The sequence below is a fragment of the Gadus macrocephalus genome, chromosome 10 (genome assembly GCF_031168955.1).
Source record: "Gadus macrocephalus chromosome 10, ASM3116895v1".
Taxonomy (NCBI): Eukaryota; Metazoa; Chordata; class Actinopteri; order Gadiformes; family Gadidae; genus Gadus; species Gadus macrocephalus.
The window spans coordinates 13,578,954-13,598,121 of record NC_082391.1 but is presented as its reverse complement, the minus strand read 5'-3'; the positions used below and the strand labels follow the sequence as shown (position 1 = coordinate 13,598,121).

Below are 19,168 nucleotides of genomic sequence, written 5' to 3'. Positions count from 1 at the left end.
TTGTGTGTGTGCTTAAGTGCACCTGCAATGGAGAACTGCACCGTTCCCATACAATGTAATCACATGCAAGTAGTAAGCCTGTCCTTTAGGATATAGCTGCCGGCTACCTGCCGATGTATATTAGATAATAATAATAGTACTTATACTACCGCAGATATTAATACTAACTCATAGGGCTGCTCGATAATGGAAAAAAATCATAATCAACTCATATATTGACCTTAATGTTAATTATAATTCTAAGTCTTTTAGAGTTTGAGACAGGGCTGGCTTTGTATCTAAGCAAGAAGAATGCCAGAAGCAGGCAGTTCCAATATAATTGGTTCTGTTTCCTTTGGGTTTCCACATGTTTCATACGTCTCTCATTGCATATGCATCATTATAGAGGATACCTAATCCTCTATAATGATGCTAATTTTTACAGTTGAAAATTAGTCTGCTGGCTAACACTGGCGCATTTACAGAAATGTTGATCAATGTGCACTGTCCTTTAAATAAATGAAATTAAAATTAAAATAATAGAGTGTGTGTGTGTGTGTGTGTGTGAGTATGTGTATGTGCGTGTGCGTGTGTGTGTGTAAGTGTGTGCGTGTCTGTTTGTGTAACATGTATGTATGCAGCATGAATGCATGCATGTGTAGCGTGTGCATACCTTGCTACAGGGCATGACCCAGTAGGCGACAGCCAGGAAGGGCAGCCCAACGGTGACCCCCAGCACAGTCCAACACTTTACCCCCATGGACTGCTGCCTCAGCCCGGACAGGTTCTCGTACCAGATGGTGAGCAGCTGTTGCTGGCAGTTGGGATGGGCGACAAACTAGAGAGAGATGGAGAAATGAGATCATACAAGGTGATGAGTTACCGGACACATCGCCAGGTTTGTGAGTTCCTGGGGGGAGGGGTGGGGGGGGATACCACCATTCAGACTGAGGTCACCATGAAAGGCGCGATACAGAGCCTGGTGTATCACAGCAGGTCTCAATTGGTGTTTGCTTTGCTTCTTCTGTGGAGATGAAGAGGAGCTTTTAATGTGAAGGGTTTGGAGTGGCTGTCGTGGTTAGAAATACAGCAAAAGTCAAAACTGTCTGTGTTCCAATTGACAACGCTTCAGGGATATTCATTGAGATGCCGAGGCGGACTCAAAGTCTCAAGGACTTGGCAGACATTGGCTCTCAGCGACATTGAATGTTTTCCTTTGCTGCGTTTATGTCTTTGCTCTAATATCATTTCACCCCTTTTTTTCAGCGAAACAAAGTCTACTGTTGTCACCTAATATATAATCTTGCCACCCAGAACCCTTTTGCTGCTCAGCTCTCCTGTACGTCACAACATGTCCTTATTTGCCCTCCCTCTGGGTTTCTGAGAGGATAAGTCTGTTTGAGGGCTCAGGGGACATTTTCAGGGGACAAACATTTGGAAACTGTCTGGTGAAGCCCACAGATGATGCTGTTGTGAAACAGGGGAAAATATCAACAAGGACGACCCGAGGACAAAGTCTACTGCCCAGTGTCTTTCCATTACGGAACAGAGTCATCGAGGTGCGGCCTCGACTCCCAGTCGGAAGGACAGAGTGTTGATCGAGGAAGAGTGCTGTGGTCGCCGTAGAAACCCAGAACTGGGAGGGAGAAGATGGACTTTCCCCTGTGAGGCTGCGGGCAGGGTGTGGGGAACCGTAGAGGGAACAATCAATGTGGACCACAGCTGGTAAAGCAATCAACCTCACTGTGTGCCTGCGTGTTTGTGTGCGACAGTGGCTGAGACTGAGTGTGTATTTATAGTGCCGCAAGGTTGTTTTCATTTTACTTTAAACGCCAAAAAAACAGATGACGTCAGCTGGGGTCGGTAACCTTTGAACCCGTGGGAGACTGTTCTGCAAACACACACACACACACACTCCACAAAGGGACATTTTCAACCTCCTCATTTAATATAAACACCCTTTTTATGACCCTTTTTTGATGACCAATCGTTATGCCCACTGAACCATGAATTCATTCCCACAGCCACCACGCACACACACACACACACACACACACACACCCTTATTTTGACGAGTACGACAGATGCACGCTTGTACATGCTCACACAAAACCAGGTAACGCCTGGTTACCATGGTAACATCCACTTCACATAAAGACAGACAAAAACACACACACATACAGACAGACAAAAAAACACACACACACACACACACACACACACACACACACACACACACACACACACACACACACACACACACACACACACACACACACACACACACACACACACACACACACACACACACACACACACACACACACCCACCCACCCTAGACATTTATGTAATTATTTGTTGATTCCCTCTCCCCTGTACAGGATTAAAGACACCACCAGACCAAAGCATTTCAACATGTGTGTTACGGCCACATTGGCCTTTCGGTTGTCGTGGTACGTGTGCTACGTGTTTTGTCTGCCTTTGCTCTCATAGGCCTGGACCCGCATGTTCCAGGATGGGGGCGTGCCCGCGTACGGGGTGTGTCCCCGTGAACGGGATAAAAGGGGGCCTGGCCTGGAGAGACGCGGAGCGGGAGCGGGAGATTTGATTTGTGCTTTGCACCATGATTGCTCATATCTGTTTGATTCATTGCTTTTGAGGCAATTAAACGAAGAAACATTGACTTTTCGCGCTGTCTCCTGCCCCGTTTCTTTGTTGCGTTTGAGCCGCGTAACAATGTGACTCTGTGTGTCTGTGCTTGCATGAATTGACGCCCGTGTGTGTTGGTGTGCATAGGAGGGAATTTGTTTGGACATCCATTTCGAACAACTGTGCTCGGCAGGGATTAGCTGTCTGACATGGAGGTTGGCAGGCTACATTCACAGGCCACAAGGGACCACACACACACACACACACACACACACACACACACACACACACACACACACACACACACACACACACACACACACACACACACACACACACACACACACACACACACACACAACCATACACAAAGATACACACATACGGATATTGTTGTTGTTGGCTTCCCCTAGCAGACCACACCTCAGCCTGTGTATTTTATTGGTAAAGGAAGCCAGTAGCGATTACTATCGAACAAATCAGGTAATGATAGACATTCATGTCAAGCCAATTATGTCACCTAAATCATAGAATTGTTGCCATTGATTATTTTTCTGTACGTCTCCATTATGCAAATGTCCAAACAGAATAGCCACATTTCCCAAATGGGAAAGGATTGATTTAAAGGCCTGGTTTTCATACGACCTTTGATTAATTTGTATAAACAGCATAATTCAAATGAATAATGACATGCAGGGTGGGAGTCCCATAATAAGCACACGATCTCGGTCCATTGGATTAAGCAAACCACATCCGCATCAATAAATCAAGAATGAAACCTCTCATGACGTATTGATCGACCCTGGCTCCATGTAGACCCCTTCAGCCCGTGGTGGAGGTGGCTGCGTTAGTGGTGGTGTGGGTGGTGTTGTGACCTGTCCAGTATTACCTTCTTGACCTCGTACTTGATTGCCAGTGTGACCCGGCTGAGGCAGGGCCGGTTGTAGGCGCTGGGTGGGCACTGGTCCACGTCTCCGTTCAGTATAGCCTCCACCTCCTCCGTGTTACGACACAGGTCCAGCACGCCCACCACAAAGTCCTTGCACTGCATGGACAGCTTCCTGTAGTCGTTCTTCACCGCGGAGGGGAAGGCAAAGAGGGGGTGGGGGAGTGGGAGTGGTGGTGATGGGTAGGAGGACGGGGGAGGCAGGAGGGGGTGGGGGAGGGGTGGTGGGGAGGAGGGAGAAGGAGTTAGGAGGAAGGAGGGGGAGGAGACGGGAGGGAAGGATTAATTAGGGGGATAACACAGAAACAATTAAGGCACGGCAAGGCGATTTAAGTGCCATCGAAATGTCAAACATGGTCGACTAGAATCGACAAGAATGGCGACTATTTAGCCATGAAGGCAAATTGTCAAACGATTTCCTCGTCTCTTGTTGGTGGATGGCCTTCGATTTTCTACTTCCCGAATCTAAGAAGTGATTTAGATTGTGGCTCATTTCGAAGTCATGATGGCAAAGATGGTTATCTAGTTGAATCGAAAGTACATCCCTGCCTCTCCCTCTCCCTCCCCCTCTCTTTCTCACCAACATCCTCTTGGCCCCATTCCTCTGCTTTACCTTTTCCTCGATTAAACCCTACATGTTCCACCACTCGTCCTTCCCTCCCCCCTGCCTCTCACCGGCATTGCCCTCCTCTTTCGCTTCTCCCCAGGCTGTTGGGCAGCCGGCCAGACGTCCCCAAGGAGAACAAGGAGAACCCGGCCGGGTGTGTCCAAACACACGAGGTGCCCCCCAGTGACCCAACAGACCCCCGCCGCCAGACCCCCACGGCCAGACCCCCTCGGCTCCCACAACACATTTCCACTTGGATAATCCCCTTTCTCTGGATTCCTATTAACAGTAGAGGTCCTCCGTCTCTCAGGCAGCGGAGAGGGCCTCCAGGAACGCACAGTGCTTACAACCTGCTGTCGTTTACCGGGTGGGACACAGAGCCAACACCGGCCACGGTTTTATTTACTTCATCCCCACACATTTGCATTACGTCCAAACCGAGTACTCCACGCGTGTTGGCATGAGGGGGACCTTCCTGTTGTGGTCGGAGTCCAGCAGGCCTTCCATGAATACAGAGGGTTGTAATGAGCTGTGCTGGAGTCAGAAGAGTGAGCGACGGTCCCCTGGTAATTCCACGGCACACACATTGAGGCATGCCAAAAAGTTAATTGGAAGATGTTCCTGATGAATCGATGAGGTAAAATGAGAAGGTCCACGTTGGGGGGGGGGGGGGGGGGGGGGGGGATGTGCCTGGCCTTCGCGGGGTGGTCTGCCAATAGGATAATGGATCCCTTAGCCTGCAGCCAATGTTGGAGGAGTATTTTTGAGCCATCTGGGAAATGGGGAAAAATAATGACCCTTCTGTACACCCGCCCGGAGATGAATACGCATGAGTCATTTATTCTGATCTCAAGTCTCTTCTGTATGCACGGGAACACACCTTTAGGGCGCCAGAGCACATGAGGAGGATTTTAATCAATGACATCTGTTTTGGAAGACACATGTATAGTTAAAATATCACACACACACACACACACACACACACACACACACACACACACACACACACACACACACACACACACACACACACACACACACACACACACACACACACACACACACACACACACACACACACACACACACACACGGGATGAAAGAAATTCAACACGTACAATCATTGAAGAAATTATACAGTACTGTGTTGTATTGTACTGTGTTGTTATTGTTCAGGACAAGAAGCCACATGTTGTATCCTTCCAAGCTTTAAAACGTTCTCCTCTGGTCAAATGTGTTCTCATGCGGAAACAGGTTTGTATGTCAAAGTGTTTCTCAGAGACTGTGTGTGTGTGTGCGCGTGCGTGCGTGTTTGCGTGCGTGCGTGTTTGCGTGCGTGCGTGTTTGCGTGCGTGCGTGCGTGCGTGCGTGCCGTAATATAGTTAACCATTTGGTCCTGTTGTAATATAGTAAACCATTTGGTCCTATTGTAATAGTAAACCATTTGGTCCTGTTGTAATATAGTAAACCATTAGGTCCTATTGTAATATAGTAAACCATTTGGTCTTGGTGTGATATAATAAACCAGTCCTTTTGAGGATGCTATGATCTAAAGCCACTTACAGCGATGACAAATAGAAGTATGACTACTAATTATTTTGAATGTGTGTGTATGCTAAGCCAATGTGGCAATGTTTCATATTACAAAGCACTTTGAGCTATGAAGGGCACATCGTAGCCATCGTCCAGGGAGAAAACAAAGGAAATCCTCAATGAAAGTGCACCAGCCTGCAGACAGAACACGCTCTGCAGTAAAACCCATTTGCCTCTAAATAAATATGGTTCAACAAGTAATTGAACTTTATTAATTTGCAGAGTTCTAACCCAGTGGAATACAGGATACCCACTGGCTGAACTACGGGGCATTCATAATGTGTGGGTAGAAGTACGTTTGTCTTTGTTTACACAGAGAAACCGAGTTAAGCATGGAAGATGATATATGGTGTCCCGCAGCGCCTATGAGTTTAAAATATAATTATAAAAGTTGCTTGGTTGAACTCCACAAGCAGGGTTTGGAGGGGGGGGGGGAGGGGGGGGGGAATAGAAAGAGCGACAGAGGTCATAATTACACAGTGACAGGTTTTAGAGAAACAATGTGTCCCTGAGGTTAACCAGTCTCATTAGTTAGTCTACAGCCAGGCAGGAAACACAGCATGATGGATCGTCATACAGAGGAAGCGAGGGAGAAAGGAGAGACAGAGGGGAGGAGAATACAGGGAAAGTGATGAAATGTATGCGTATGTGTGCATTGATGCATGTGTCGCGTATGCATGCATCTCCGTGCATGCTTTTGCCTTTGTGTGAGTGTGTGTGCCTGAGTGAGTGAGTGAGTGAGTGAGTGAGAGAGTGAACGAGAGAGAGTCAGCGAGAGTGTGTGCGTGTGTGCGAATAAATAACCATGTATCATTGAGACACCAAGAGAAGGACAGAAGGTGGTGGGTTCATTCGTAATGGTCATTCGGACTAACGTCATTATTGGGGACAGAGGGACGTCATTATTTCCAGAGAATGCATTGATGCAAGCACACAGTCAGAGTGGGAGGGAGTGAGAGACATCGAGGGAGAGATTTCCATTGTCTTCTACTATCTCCATAATTAAGTCCAATGTCGGGCTCTTTTTGCAGTTGAATTTGCAGCATATTAAAAAACTGCTTATTGTCTCAAAACACTCCATTCGAACTTCCAGTTCCCACAAAGAAAAGTGTTTACCATCTTGATTGTGATGAGGTCGAGGCAAGACGCCAGACGCAAAGTTAACTTTGATGGCTAACAAAACAGTCTGGATTAGGGCCCGACCGATTTATCGGCCTGCCGATTTAATCGGCCGATTATAGCCTTTTTGAAAATAATCGGCATCGGCCAAAAAGACGCCGATTACAACCGATTTATTTATTTATTTTTTTTTTTTTATAAATGTTATTGCGATTAGTATCCTGCAGATTGCGCTCCTACTCGCCTTGCTAACTAACAACTTTAGCTGGAGTAAAAAAGAGGAGATTGAATTTTACCGTACAACATGAAAGCACGCTCGCTCAGGCAGCTGCGCGCTCACCTCACCAATGTACACAAGACGCGTTGTTTGAGCATGTTGTGCCTGTTTTTCTTTAGGTCCCAGGCCATGTTAATTTGTTATACTGTAGACTCTAACGGTGAGACCATACTGCTCAGCACGCACGTGTTAGTCACTGCTCACGAGCGCAGCACATAGGGAGTTAGTTATTTATTTTACATTTTACATTACACTCATTTTTGACTGTAAATGTATACTAAAACACTCAAAGGTTCTGCATTCAATTCACATATTCGTCAAAAGTGTTTAAAGTATATTTAAGGTATCAAAAACTACGTTTTATATGTTTTTTTTTTTTTTTTTTTTTTTTTTTTTTTTTTTTTAAATCGGCCGATTAAATCGTAATCGTAATTTTTCTCTGAAAATAATCGGCATCGGCACTCAAAAATCAATATCGGTCGGGCCCTAGTCTGGATGTACCCTGGGAAATATATTCTGGATGATAGCACGATGGTTCTACAGCTTCAGGTCATCTAGGCAATTTGTTTGGGGAAAATGTTTATGCGTGTCTTTTAGAGTGAGTATGCATCCGTCTGTGCATGCGTGCGTGTGTGCATCCATGCGTGCCTGCGTGCAAGAGAAAACAGACGGAGAGACGAAGCGGGAGCGAGCGAGACAGACGACAGGGAGACCCCAGGCTCACCTTGAACTCTGTCTCGATGTTGGCCAGCCGGGCCAGCTCGCTGCTGAGCTCCAGCGCCGTCAGCACGGGGTCCTCGCTGCTCAGCGACAGGTAGGCGGCGCTGGCCAGCCCCTTGTAGGCGTTCATGCGGGAGCGCGAGTGGCAGAAGGAGTCCACCCTTTGGTTCTCCTCGCACTCGTTGCACTTGCAGAAGTAGTCGTGGGGCCGCTCGATGCGGGCGCCGCGGGTCAGCAGGATGTGGACGATCTCGAACTCCTGGCAGTGCGCCGCCAGGATGACAGGCGTGACGTCGTGGGAGAAGCGAGTGCCGTCCTCGTCGTAGGCGTAGAAGGCGTCGTCATGCGTCTCCTGCTCCAGGGGGCCCGACGCCAGCCGCAGGCTGCCCCCGAAGGCAGTGTGCGCCAGGATGGCCTCCACGATGCGGACGTAGCCCTTGGAGATGGCCAGCAGCAGGCCGTCGCCGATGCGCGCCAGGCCCTCCTTCTTCAGCAGCAGCTCGGTGACCTCCAGGTGCTCGTTGCCCACGGCCAGCTGCAGGGCGTTCTGCCCCATGTAGTCCACACAGTTGTAGTTCAGCGTGCGGGACTCGTCCAGCATCTTTCGCACCACGGGGATGTTGCCGTACTCGGCCGCGTCCAGGAAGCGCTCCTCCTCGGCCGTGAGCGCCGTGCCGCGCTCGTTGAACATGTAGGCGGGGCCTCGCACCGCCTGGCGACGCCCCTTGTCCCTCAGCGTGGTATGGCGCCGGTGCATTGCGTCCGCCCTGCAGACGACAGACAGCACGCGTCAGGAGAGGCACAGGAGACGGATTGAAGGTAGGGTAATGATGATAGGGTTAGTTCAGAGCAGGGTTAGTTCAGAGCAAGAGGCGAAGCGATGGAGAGAGAGGGAGAGGATGATGATGGATGACACGTGGAGGGACCGATGAATCAAGGCCGACGTGAGGAAGAAAAGGGGTGCGGGTACCAATGAGCAGAGGACAGGGGGAGCGAGGGAGAGGCAAGCGGAAACGGTGAGCATGTGGCCGTGTTGTCATGTAGCGACCACGACGCCACACGGCCGGCCCAGCTGCCCGCCTCGCTGACGGTTGCCGTTTGATTCCTCTGTCCCCTGTCGGATCAATGGCAGCACGCGGGTCACTGCACAGGTCAGCACCTCTGAACTGAAGACAATCTGTTACTCCTGAGCCCAGAAGATGAGGAATATCCTCTCTCTCTCTGAGAGCCAATTGTATCAATAGGGACATTCATACTTGTTGCCCTCTAGCCACCCCTGGTAGGGTACTTTGTTCTGGGTCTGGGATCCATTCCAAGACCTCTGGACAGAGCTCCCGGACATATAGTTTTAAGTGTTTAAGTGTAATTGGTTGCTGCGCCCTCAACTTTAAATCTTGGAAACCAAAATCAATACCTTTTTTTGCATTGAATAGGTGGTTATGGATAGGGAGTAGGTAACAGGGAGTTGAGTTTATACCCAAACACAGAACGCTCAAAGGAAAAGTCAAGGCTTTAACTATTTCACATGCATCAAGGGAGTGCTATTCCATCGTAGCCTCGCCGTCTTACCCTTGGGTTCTCCTTTTATGGATACTTTAACCAAATAGCAGAACATTCAGTGACCACGGGTCAGGACCTGAAATTGAGCCTTCTATTTTTCAACAGTAAGATGGGAGGGGAATTGAGGGGATGAGTCTTAAGAGGGGGGAAGGAGTTCTATTTAGATCGATCTGTCTCCATGTGGACATGAACCAGGGGTCATCCAGGGTCCTTAGTCCCAATATGAAGCGGAACTTGAGGCTGTATAATAAAATGTATCATCTCCCTTGGGATTTAAAGGCCCTTGCCATTGGATGCAATCTATTGAGTTTTATTAGTTAAATACTATAATCTCCATAGGCATAAGTACACAAAATAAACCCTCTAGATGGAAAAATATCAACGTTTCGTCACCTGAAGACGTTAAGCAGGCAAAATGTAACACTGGGTGGGCGTGTCAGTATGGCAGTGTAGCTGCATTAATTCAAGTAATTTAAAATTAAACAACAATCTGGTTTGTTGTACATTATACAGAACAAAGATAACAGGTTTCCCCATGTGCATGTTAATAATTGTGGTAGCTTCAATTGGTTAAAATGACGCCAGCCTAAATTCTAAACACTAAACTAGACATGATCGCACATCACACATTGGTCGTCAAAATAACCTTTATGTTTAGGGGGAGGGGCTTTGGGCACATTTTTGCATTGGAGTAGACAGTGGAAAAAAACAATGGTTTCTAATCCTTTCTGACGACACACACCTCACAAATCACAAATGAATATAAAGAAACAGTTATTGGATTTTGGTCGCAGGGACCTTTGAAGTAAAGGGAGACAATCCACAAAAGAGTTGTTTAAACAACAGAAGGACTCCTATCACTTTGACGGGATGGCGAAGAAATTGATTTACTTATTAATTATCTGGCTTTTACCCTTGGCCATGTTGAAAATGTGCAAAATTCTTCAAGGCTTTAAGCATGAACACACACACACAAGCACACACAAAAGCACACACATAAAAGCACACCCGCACACACACACACACACACACACACACACACACACACACACACACACACACACACACACACACACACACACACACACACACACACACACACACACACACACACACACACACACACACACACACACACACACACAGCTATTCCTTAGTTCAGATGAGAATGCATCTGAATGCACAGCCTTGGAAAGAGTTGGTCGCTTCCCACATGAGGTGAAGACTAGCTTGACTGACTGCTCATCTGGGTCATCTTCTAGTCTCGTAATGAAACCTGTTCCATCTTCTCCACTCAACTCTCCCTCTCTTCCTGGGATCTGTTCTGAAATATAATTTAGTTACATTATTACTGTGAGAGGCCCACCGGTCTGGGCAATCAGTCTGCTGCCAGGAGTGACAGCCCGCCATGGGAAAAACGCTTTAATGATCAGTCGGTTATGGATAACGGTAGGGGTCCTGGAGCCCAATCAACCCTGCACCTCAATGAGATAGATCTGAATTCACTGTCCGTGTGTTTGGATGAAAGTTTCTACCAAGTAACAAAATCATAGTTAAATAGTGTAGGTTATGTCTCTTAACCATCTCTGATGATTAAATTGAACATTCCTTGGTCCCAGCATTATTTTTTGCATTGAACCATTTTAGTTTGGTTGATGCCGTTTTGAACGCAAAGCATGATGGGATTGCTGGAGTGGCACGAGCTAGCTAGTGGCGCGTAGAAAGCGGTGGCACAGAGAGTTGGCGTCTTAGCTTCATGCCCTTTGGAGATGCAGTGCGCCAAGCCATTTGATTGGACGTTGGCAATTCCGTCTGTTCCGAAGACCTCGTGGTGAATTTCATTTCCTGCTTGTGTGCACCGAGATTAAAGATCTAGCAGGGCCAAGGTCCATGGGAATACAATCATGTTCCATGAGGGGTGCAACATGGAATGCCTTTCAATTTAAAAAGGACGCATCAACACCCATCAAAATGCTAATTATTGAATCCTGGTCGCATACATTTGATGATAAGTGAAATATATTTTTCTCTGGATCTGAGGCCTGTGAGTTTCTTGGTGAAACTGGTGTTTAACGCTGAACCCAACCGCAACACCTTCCTCCTCCAGCTTGCCATGGGAGCACTAGAGATAATAAAAACGATGGGATGAGTGCTGCCAGAATCTGCAAGCCTATAGTGAGACGAAGTCTGATTTGCCGATCTGCAGGGTTCACTCCAGTGTTATGGGCCACACCAAGGTGAGAGCAGCAAGTTCCAGAATGAGAGAGTGATAAGTAGTGTGCATATTTTCTCTCTCTCGCTCCCTCTCTCTCCCTTCTAATCGGGGGATGCCTGCCAGTAGCAGGCTCCAGTCGCTCGCCTCACAGCTGTGACAGCAAGTGCACCTGATAACACCTACTAGACCCTTTTTCTTTATCACCTTCTCTCCCTCTCTTTCTCTTCCTCTCCCTCTCTCCCTTTCTCTCCCTTTCCTGCTCTCTCTCAAGATTAAAAGGGCTTTCTAGGCCTGGAAATGTACATTTACCGGTACATAATTCATAATGCAACATACTGATAGCACAAAATCAAAAAATAATTTAAAATCGTCTAAACATAATAAAAATGTAAATGTGTAATTACAGTTACAAAGTAAGGCTACAAAATGAGATAATGTGGCGACGGTCGGGAATAGGTTAACACTGAAACTTTCCTGAACTGCTTCTATGCAGACAGGTGATTAGGAACCTGAGTGGATGGCTGAGTGAATGAGCGAGGGAGGGAGGGGTTAGAGAGACAGTGAGTGAGCAGGTGAATAATTGAGTGGTTCAGTGAGTGAATGATTCACTGACCATTCACCCAATGACCCACTCACTTACCTGTAAGTGAATGGGTGAGTGATTGAGGTGAGTGAATGAGAAGGAGATGTGAGATGGTGAAGGAGTGAGCGGTGAGTCAGTGAGTGTATGTGTGAGTGACTGGAATTTCTAAACAAGTTTGCCTTTACTTCTTTTTTTATTATTTTTTAAATCGTAAAGTCCCTATGGCTTAAAGCTTCCCTGCAGTCTGTTCTGTACAGATACAACATAATCAGGGGACAGCACTGCACTGCCTGCCACTCCGACTGCACAGAGCTGACACAAAATGTTCCTTCCCCCCTAAGATGAAATGGTTCTGCACACAAAGAAGAGCAAGTGGAGTCATCTCAGAGTGAGATGCTGACAGCGCACTCAACACGATAGCCCTTCTTTTCATAAACCATCACGTTGCAGGGGGAATTCAAGACCCAAGAAAATGTACTCCATATTCAGGCATATCCAAGATTTACTCCAGCTTCATCCCAGTCCTGGGATATGATCACCACACCACAATGAGAGCGAGTGATCAATAATGACAGCGAAAGACATTTACAACGTTGAAAAAAACAAATATGCTCGCTCGCTATAGTTCATACCCTTTTGTATTTTCCGACAATCAATGCAAAAGGATGAAACATGTATCTATCTAGCAGCGGTGCCTCTGCAGGCATCGTACTGACTGAGTGAGTTTTTGTCGAGGGTGTGTGTGAAATGTAAATATGGGACGCTGCATTGGCCATTCAAATTAAATATTCAGTTTCCAAGGCCCTCCTTTGAAGTGAAAGAAGAGTTTAAATGATAGGTCGGCGGTAATTCGTTTCACCAATGAAACAAAATGTGAAACAGTTTTCTGTTTTTGAACCCAAATGTCCAACAATGTCTATTTTATAGCATAGCCAAGCAATCTGTCATTTAATTTTTAAAACAAATTGCCATCATAAAAAGGTAAATGCCTGTAGACTGTAGTAAATCTACGTTTTGTCAGCGAAGAACCGATCCAATACTTCCACCTCTCTTTCATGTACACATATACAACACGCACACTAACAAACCACTCTTTCTTGAAACAAATCCATAAAAGATACCCAGCTGCCAAACTGACTGTTTCATCCTCTTTGAAACCAATAATACATGTAAACGCATTCCCTTTCCAACCCACTGACAGCTCAACATCAACAACACAGGCGCAGGAGGACACAGCCAAGGCGAAGAAACAGGGGGCCATCCTGTGTCTGTGAGAGCAGACCTGCTGGGCTTTCTACTCCAAACAAGGAGGCTGCATCAAAGAGACAGAGCCCAGAAGATGAAAGACCCATCACCGGGGGCCTGCCTACACTGTCTGTCCGCCTCCTGTCTGTCTGTCTCTTGTCTGACTGACTACTCCCAGCTGAAACGTCCACAGCTGTTTGTCTCCCCTTTGTTGTGCGTAATCCGCCGTCCTCCAGCTAATTAGCAATTAGCTAGCTCATGTTAACCTGCCCACGCATGGGCAAACCACTTCATTCATAGCATGTGGCTTAATAGATTCTGCTGCTGCCACTACGCTACTCTGACACAGAGCACATGTAGGTAATACAATTGGGGATTCTGGCTTGCGTTGGAACTAGGGGTGTGCACGATGTATTGAAATTGCATTTATGCTGTGGAAAGCTGAGTCGGTTGGCTGTGGAGCTTGGTGGTGTTACATTAAGAGCGTGCTTGAAACTGCAATTCAACGTTCAACTTTCATTGGCCAGTTGCCCGGTCTGTCACATGCATGTGCGAGCGCAGCCGGTCCACTAAACAAACATACCCTACGGAGCATACCAGGTGACTTGTGTGCATATAGGCAGAGTGAGTGTGTGAGAGAGAGAAATAGAGAGCCAGGTTTCCCCTCTAATAATGTAATAGTTGGGCTGCGCCATTGTGCAATTATATATAACAGGGGAGGTGGACATTGGAGCAGGTCCTCATAATATTTCTGAAATGGCAGGTAATGATACAAATTACAATATAACGTATATCTGTGTTGAGGAAGTCAGAGGGGATTCAGATCCACTCTGGTCCAAGTCCTACTCGAAGCCTTTTCTCAATCAGGGTCTGTATTTGTGGACTTCAGAAACATCATCTGTAATTGTAACTGAAGTATATTAGCTATATTCCAGATCCAGACTGTACTGTTAGTATTAGTAGGTAGAACTCTCTGATATATTTATGTTAAAATATTGTCATAAATACCCCTAACCACTCTGAGAAGGCTCGCCAACCAACATTGACTTACCCTTGCACCCACCTCACTGTCAGAGAGCATTAAGTAAACGCTGACAAATAACTAAAAAACGTCAGAGCAGTTGTTGTCAGATGGAGGCTTAGCTCTGACATGCAGCACCCTTCCCCTCTCTTCCTCCCTCCCTTCACATCTCACCCAGCTCGTTATCGGCACTCTGAGGCTTTTTGATGGCTAACTCTCCCTCGATCGACTCCTGCATGTTATAATAATCTATTTTTGCCAGTCATAATCAACCTCTTTAGAAAGGAGAAGACTCAAACTTCTGGGAGACTTGTATATAGTCGGCAAGATTTGTTAGGATTGCCACAGCTTTAGACTTAAACTGATTTCTTTAGATTTTCCCGGCTTCGCTACAACCCACTCGCCCCTGTTTCCCCAAATCCCAGCTCCCAGCGGTATTCATCTTGGACTTAAAACCAGGACCTTACCCAAGGGTCCGGCCTCACGCCGGACCCTTGGGTAAGGGTCCACGCCTCAACTGTTATCTCGGGCTGATTAGTTTGTCATTATAAGATTAGAGCCAATAGGGAGAAGGAACTACAGACTACCTACCCTCTGATGATTTGAGGTAGGTGGCCCTGAAGACTCATCCTCCATGTGCCATGCTGAGCCTCATACCGTTTCAAGACCTTCATTGAGTCCGTGAAAGCATGGCTTCACTTTCAATAGGACCCAGGTCAATTGGATGAAGGATGTGATAGATGCTCACAGGATCCCTGCGTTCTGACTTGCATGTTTCGGCCATGCCTCAAATTGTCTTGCAATAATTTTTTGATGGGGTCTCCGAAATTGTAGAGTTACGTTTCCGTAAATTGGGGGGAATCCATACATGGTCAATGCAAAAACGTGGAATATTTGAGAGTTTCCGCGAATTTCGCTTGATGCTTTTTAGTGACAGCCAATCAGCGTTCCCGCCGTGAAGTCCGGATTGAACGGCAACATAGAGGAGTAAGTGTTTGCTACCGTTTGCGGACTCCCAGAGCTCTATAATATCTATATTATATTATATAGAATGTCAAAGCCAAAAGATGTGTGCACCTCCGGATGATATTTTGAACCCTGAACGACAGCGTGTGGTTCTCCGTTGTCCCTTGTTCTTTCACAACAAGTAAAGACTCGCAGTGGTGGGTATCTCCGCCATGGTTGAGAGTGAATCGGCGGAAAGAAATGTTGTTCGCAAGAGAGCCCCTCCTCCTCAGATATACCCCTAAACACTCGTGCCAGTAAACTTGTGAGGGTAGAATATTCGCTTCGCTTTTGGTGTGAACAAACAGTTTGATGTTCCTATGATGGGCTTCACTCAAATCTGAAAAGTCTCGGGAAGTGTGACCGTAATGGCTGTTTGTGTTCGGTGACTAGTCTTGTACCAGGATTGGACGTGTGGCAGCCACCTCACAGCCAGCACCCATGTGGGGTCTCTTGGTTGATGTGTATAAGAAGAGGGCCAAGAGTGCATCAGTATGAACTCTCTCTCTCGCTCTCTGAGAGGGTGAGCTCTCTGACTGTTAACTTTACCCCCAAAGGACTTCAATAAGGATGAAGATGTGATGACGCTTTGTTTTAAAAAAGAAAATACAGGCACCCTTTCTATTTTGACTGTGTATCATATTCTTCTATTGAGTTATATGTAAGAACATACAAAAAAATATCGGAAATAATATTGACATCCTCATATGAGATATTGCAGCGTTGCTCATGTAAATCGACATGTCAATATGGTGCAGCACTAGCGGACGCAGGTTTCCGTGAGTAAACGGTTAAATACACCCACCAATGCGTGCACACCCGACACATGAGTGGATGCACAAGGACCAAACCTGGCTGCTGGTTATCGAATCAAGGGCACCAGGGTGGACGAGATGGAGTGAAACCGCTCTAATGCTCATTGGTTTCCCCCCGGCGTGTTCAGCCTAGCCGGATCCGTGCCCTTGCTTCCCTCCATGTCCTCATATTCAACAGCTAAGCTTTTACTCTCATGCCGAAGCAGCCAATGCAGGGAAGCAGAGCCCTCACGAGGGATTCTGGTCAGAACCAGAACCATGTTGCTTGTTGAAAACTGCTTTAAAAAAAAGAAAGATTCAACATCTGCGCGGCTCTAATTAGGTAAATGTGCCGACTTGTCAAGTGCTTTGTGTGTGTCTGCAGGGGCCATTAAAAGATTGTGGCATAGTCCAATGCGTCTTACTCTGCACTAGACTATCTGTACGGCGGTGTATGGAGGGCAAACAAAACAACATCATATTGATTAAATTATGCAAATTAAATTATGTAGATGGGGGCCAAACTGCAGGTCTGCTACACATGTTAATGCTTAGTGGTAGGCAAGCGTTTGTGACTGCTCAGCAGTCTCTGTATACGACACTTATTAGAAGGAATTATACACTTTTAATCTCTGATCTCTAATCTAAATGTAGTCAAGATCAATTTTAGACAAATGTGGACAGCCGCCTAATTAGTGTGTCAAGATATATAGAACTAGGTAATGTATTGCGGTGAATTGATTATGGATACAGAAGAGAGCAACTGAAATGTTTCATACAAACTATAATCATATTCAGTTGTATATCGGTGAACATCGGTAAATTCTTATTTTCTCCTTGTACCATAATGAGGAACATATGTCTATTACGCTATACATTTGACTTTTAAGCAATTTTTTATTTTATCAATCACTTTGAACCTGCTGTTTGGATAGCTACCAACATTTACACATACCATGTGTACACACGTTGTAAAAATGGAAGCCCTTTGATCATAACAACCTATCAATGTATATCCTGATTCCAGGTGTTTTTTTAAATGGGTTGGACTAGACCTCAGCTACAACATGGCTACCTGACTTCAACACAAAATGGTGGAAGGAAACCCTTGTGAGCATATAGTCATCACATGACCTGAAGCAACAGAAAGCATGAGAGGATCACAGTGACTTCATAATTTGGTGTTCTTGGCTTTGAGAAGCACCTCTCAAAGCAAGCTTTACCTCTAACAGTACTATGGTGGTGGTATTCAGCCAATGCTGGGTAGTGCGTTTTACTCAAAGGCCCAACACATTACCTACCTCTCTCTCTCTCTCTCTCTCTCTCTCTCTCTCTCTCTCTCTCTCTCTCTCTCTCTCTCTCTCTCTCTCTCTCTCTCTCTCTCTCTCTCTCTCTCTCTCTCTCTCTCTCTCTCTCTCTCTCTCTCTCTCTCTCTCTCTCTCTCTCTCTCTCTCTCTCTCTCTCCCAACAGGACATAATTAATATGGTCTGCTTATCATTTTTGCTACGAAGAATGCTGACAAACGTCATTTCAACTGAAGACAGCGTGGTGACGCAATGCATTGCGTTAATATGCCATTTGCGTTTACGTTTGCATTCACAAATGCATTGGCACATTACACCAAGTTGATAAGGATGTGGTGCAATGGGTCGTGTTTCTAACTATCAATTTAAAGTACAAAGAAAAAAAAACATTTAATAAGTGCATTCAATGACCCAACTCACGTTTGTTGGTGTTGCCGGGTCTCAGGGTTCAGGTCGGCGTCTGCGGGCTGAATGGAGTAGTGGTTCCCGTAGTCGGTAGGGTCCTGGGTCCGCGTAAACCTCTGTCCTCGGTGCTGAAAACGGCCAGTGTTAGCGTCGGGGTCCCCCTTCTCCAACCTGGGAACGGGTCGGCATCTCGAGTGCCTTCCACCATGGCAAGCCTTGCATCCTGCCGCGAGCGGGAAAACGACTCGGGTCCCTCGAGCGGCGGTGGAACTTTGGCGAGGTTGTAGTCGGCGCAGGCTCCCCGAGTGAGGGAGACCGGTAAACAGTTTCCTGAGACGTCAGGTAAGACGACTCCGGGTCACAAAGTAGAGGAGATGTGGAGGAGAAGAGGTCCAAGGGCCCGGGTGAAGGTGGAGGGGATCCTCCGGGCGCACCGGGTGACCTAGTAGGGGATGGGGACTCTGTTACCTCGGGGAACTGCTCTCGCGCCGTGCCGTTGTCGCTCTCCTCTCCTTCGTCAGCCATCGTGAGAGTTCGTCGATAGCATAGACGTTTGAATAATAAACGACCCTAGCTATGTTACTGACAATTAAAGACGTTAAAAGTTGCAGCCTTCCAAGTTCCCCTCGGCCGAACAGCACCTGCGAGCCCCGCGCTACTTGGTGGGCTGCGCTCGAGGATAGAAGACCTTCGAGTGCGCGCGCAACACGTTTTCTCCCCACTGAAAATCGCGAATATATATTTTCATATAGGTACGTATTGATTAAGATTTGGATTGGAATAAAGTGAAGAAAAATAAATAAGTCTTCTGTATACACTTCCTTCATCAACTTGGTCAGAGATCATTCGTGCATGCGTGATACTAAAATCTGTGGTTGTAGTTTCTCAACCCTCTCTCTGTGTCTGTGTGCGTGTGTGTGCGTGTGTGTGGTGTTCTTGGAAAATGCTATAGTTCGGAGGAGCAATCGATATTTGCATGTATGTATATGCGTGTGTGCGCGCGTGCATGCGTTTGTTTGTTGATGCTGAATCGAATTAGTCATGATTGTCTAGAGAGCACTTCCTGGACCTATGCACGCACGCACTCCTACACACACACACATCAGTAAGCGGTCATCAGTGCTCTGATCTGTTGTTTCTCCTG

The 19,168-nt window shown here is 46.6% G+C and overlaps 1 protein-coding gene across 1 annotated transcript in view; it reads right to left on the bottom strand.

The window, feature by feature from the left end:
- Nucleotides 1-18,880, bottom strand: part of LOC132465756 (short transient receptor potential channel 7-like) — a 47,426-nt gene extending 28,546 nt beyond the window's left edge. The window contains 6 exon segments of the mRNA XM_060062511.1: nt 653-817; nt 3,519-3,701; nt 7,896-8,658; nt 18,040-18,185; nt 18,188-18,267; nt 18,270-18,880. Coding sequence (XP_059918494.1) covers nt 653-817; nt 3,519-3,701; nt 7,896-8,658; nt 18,040-18,185; nt 18,188-18,267; nt 18,270-18,549 — 1,617 coding nt within the window. The 5' untranslated portion in view covers nt 18,550-18,880.
- Nucleotides 18,881-19,168: the final 288 nt, after the last annotated feature.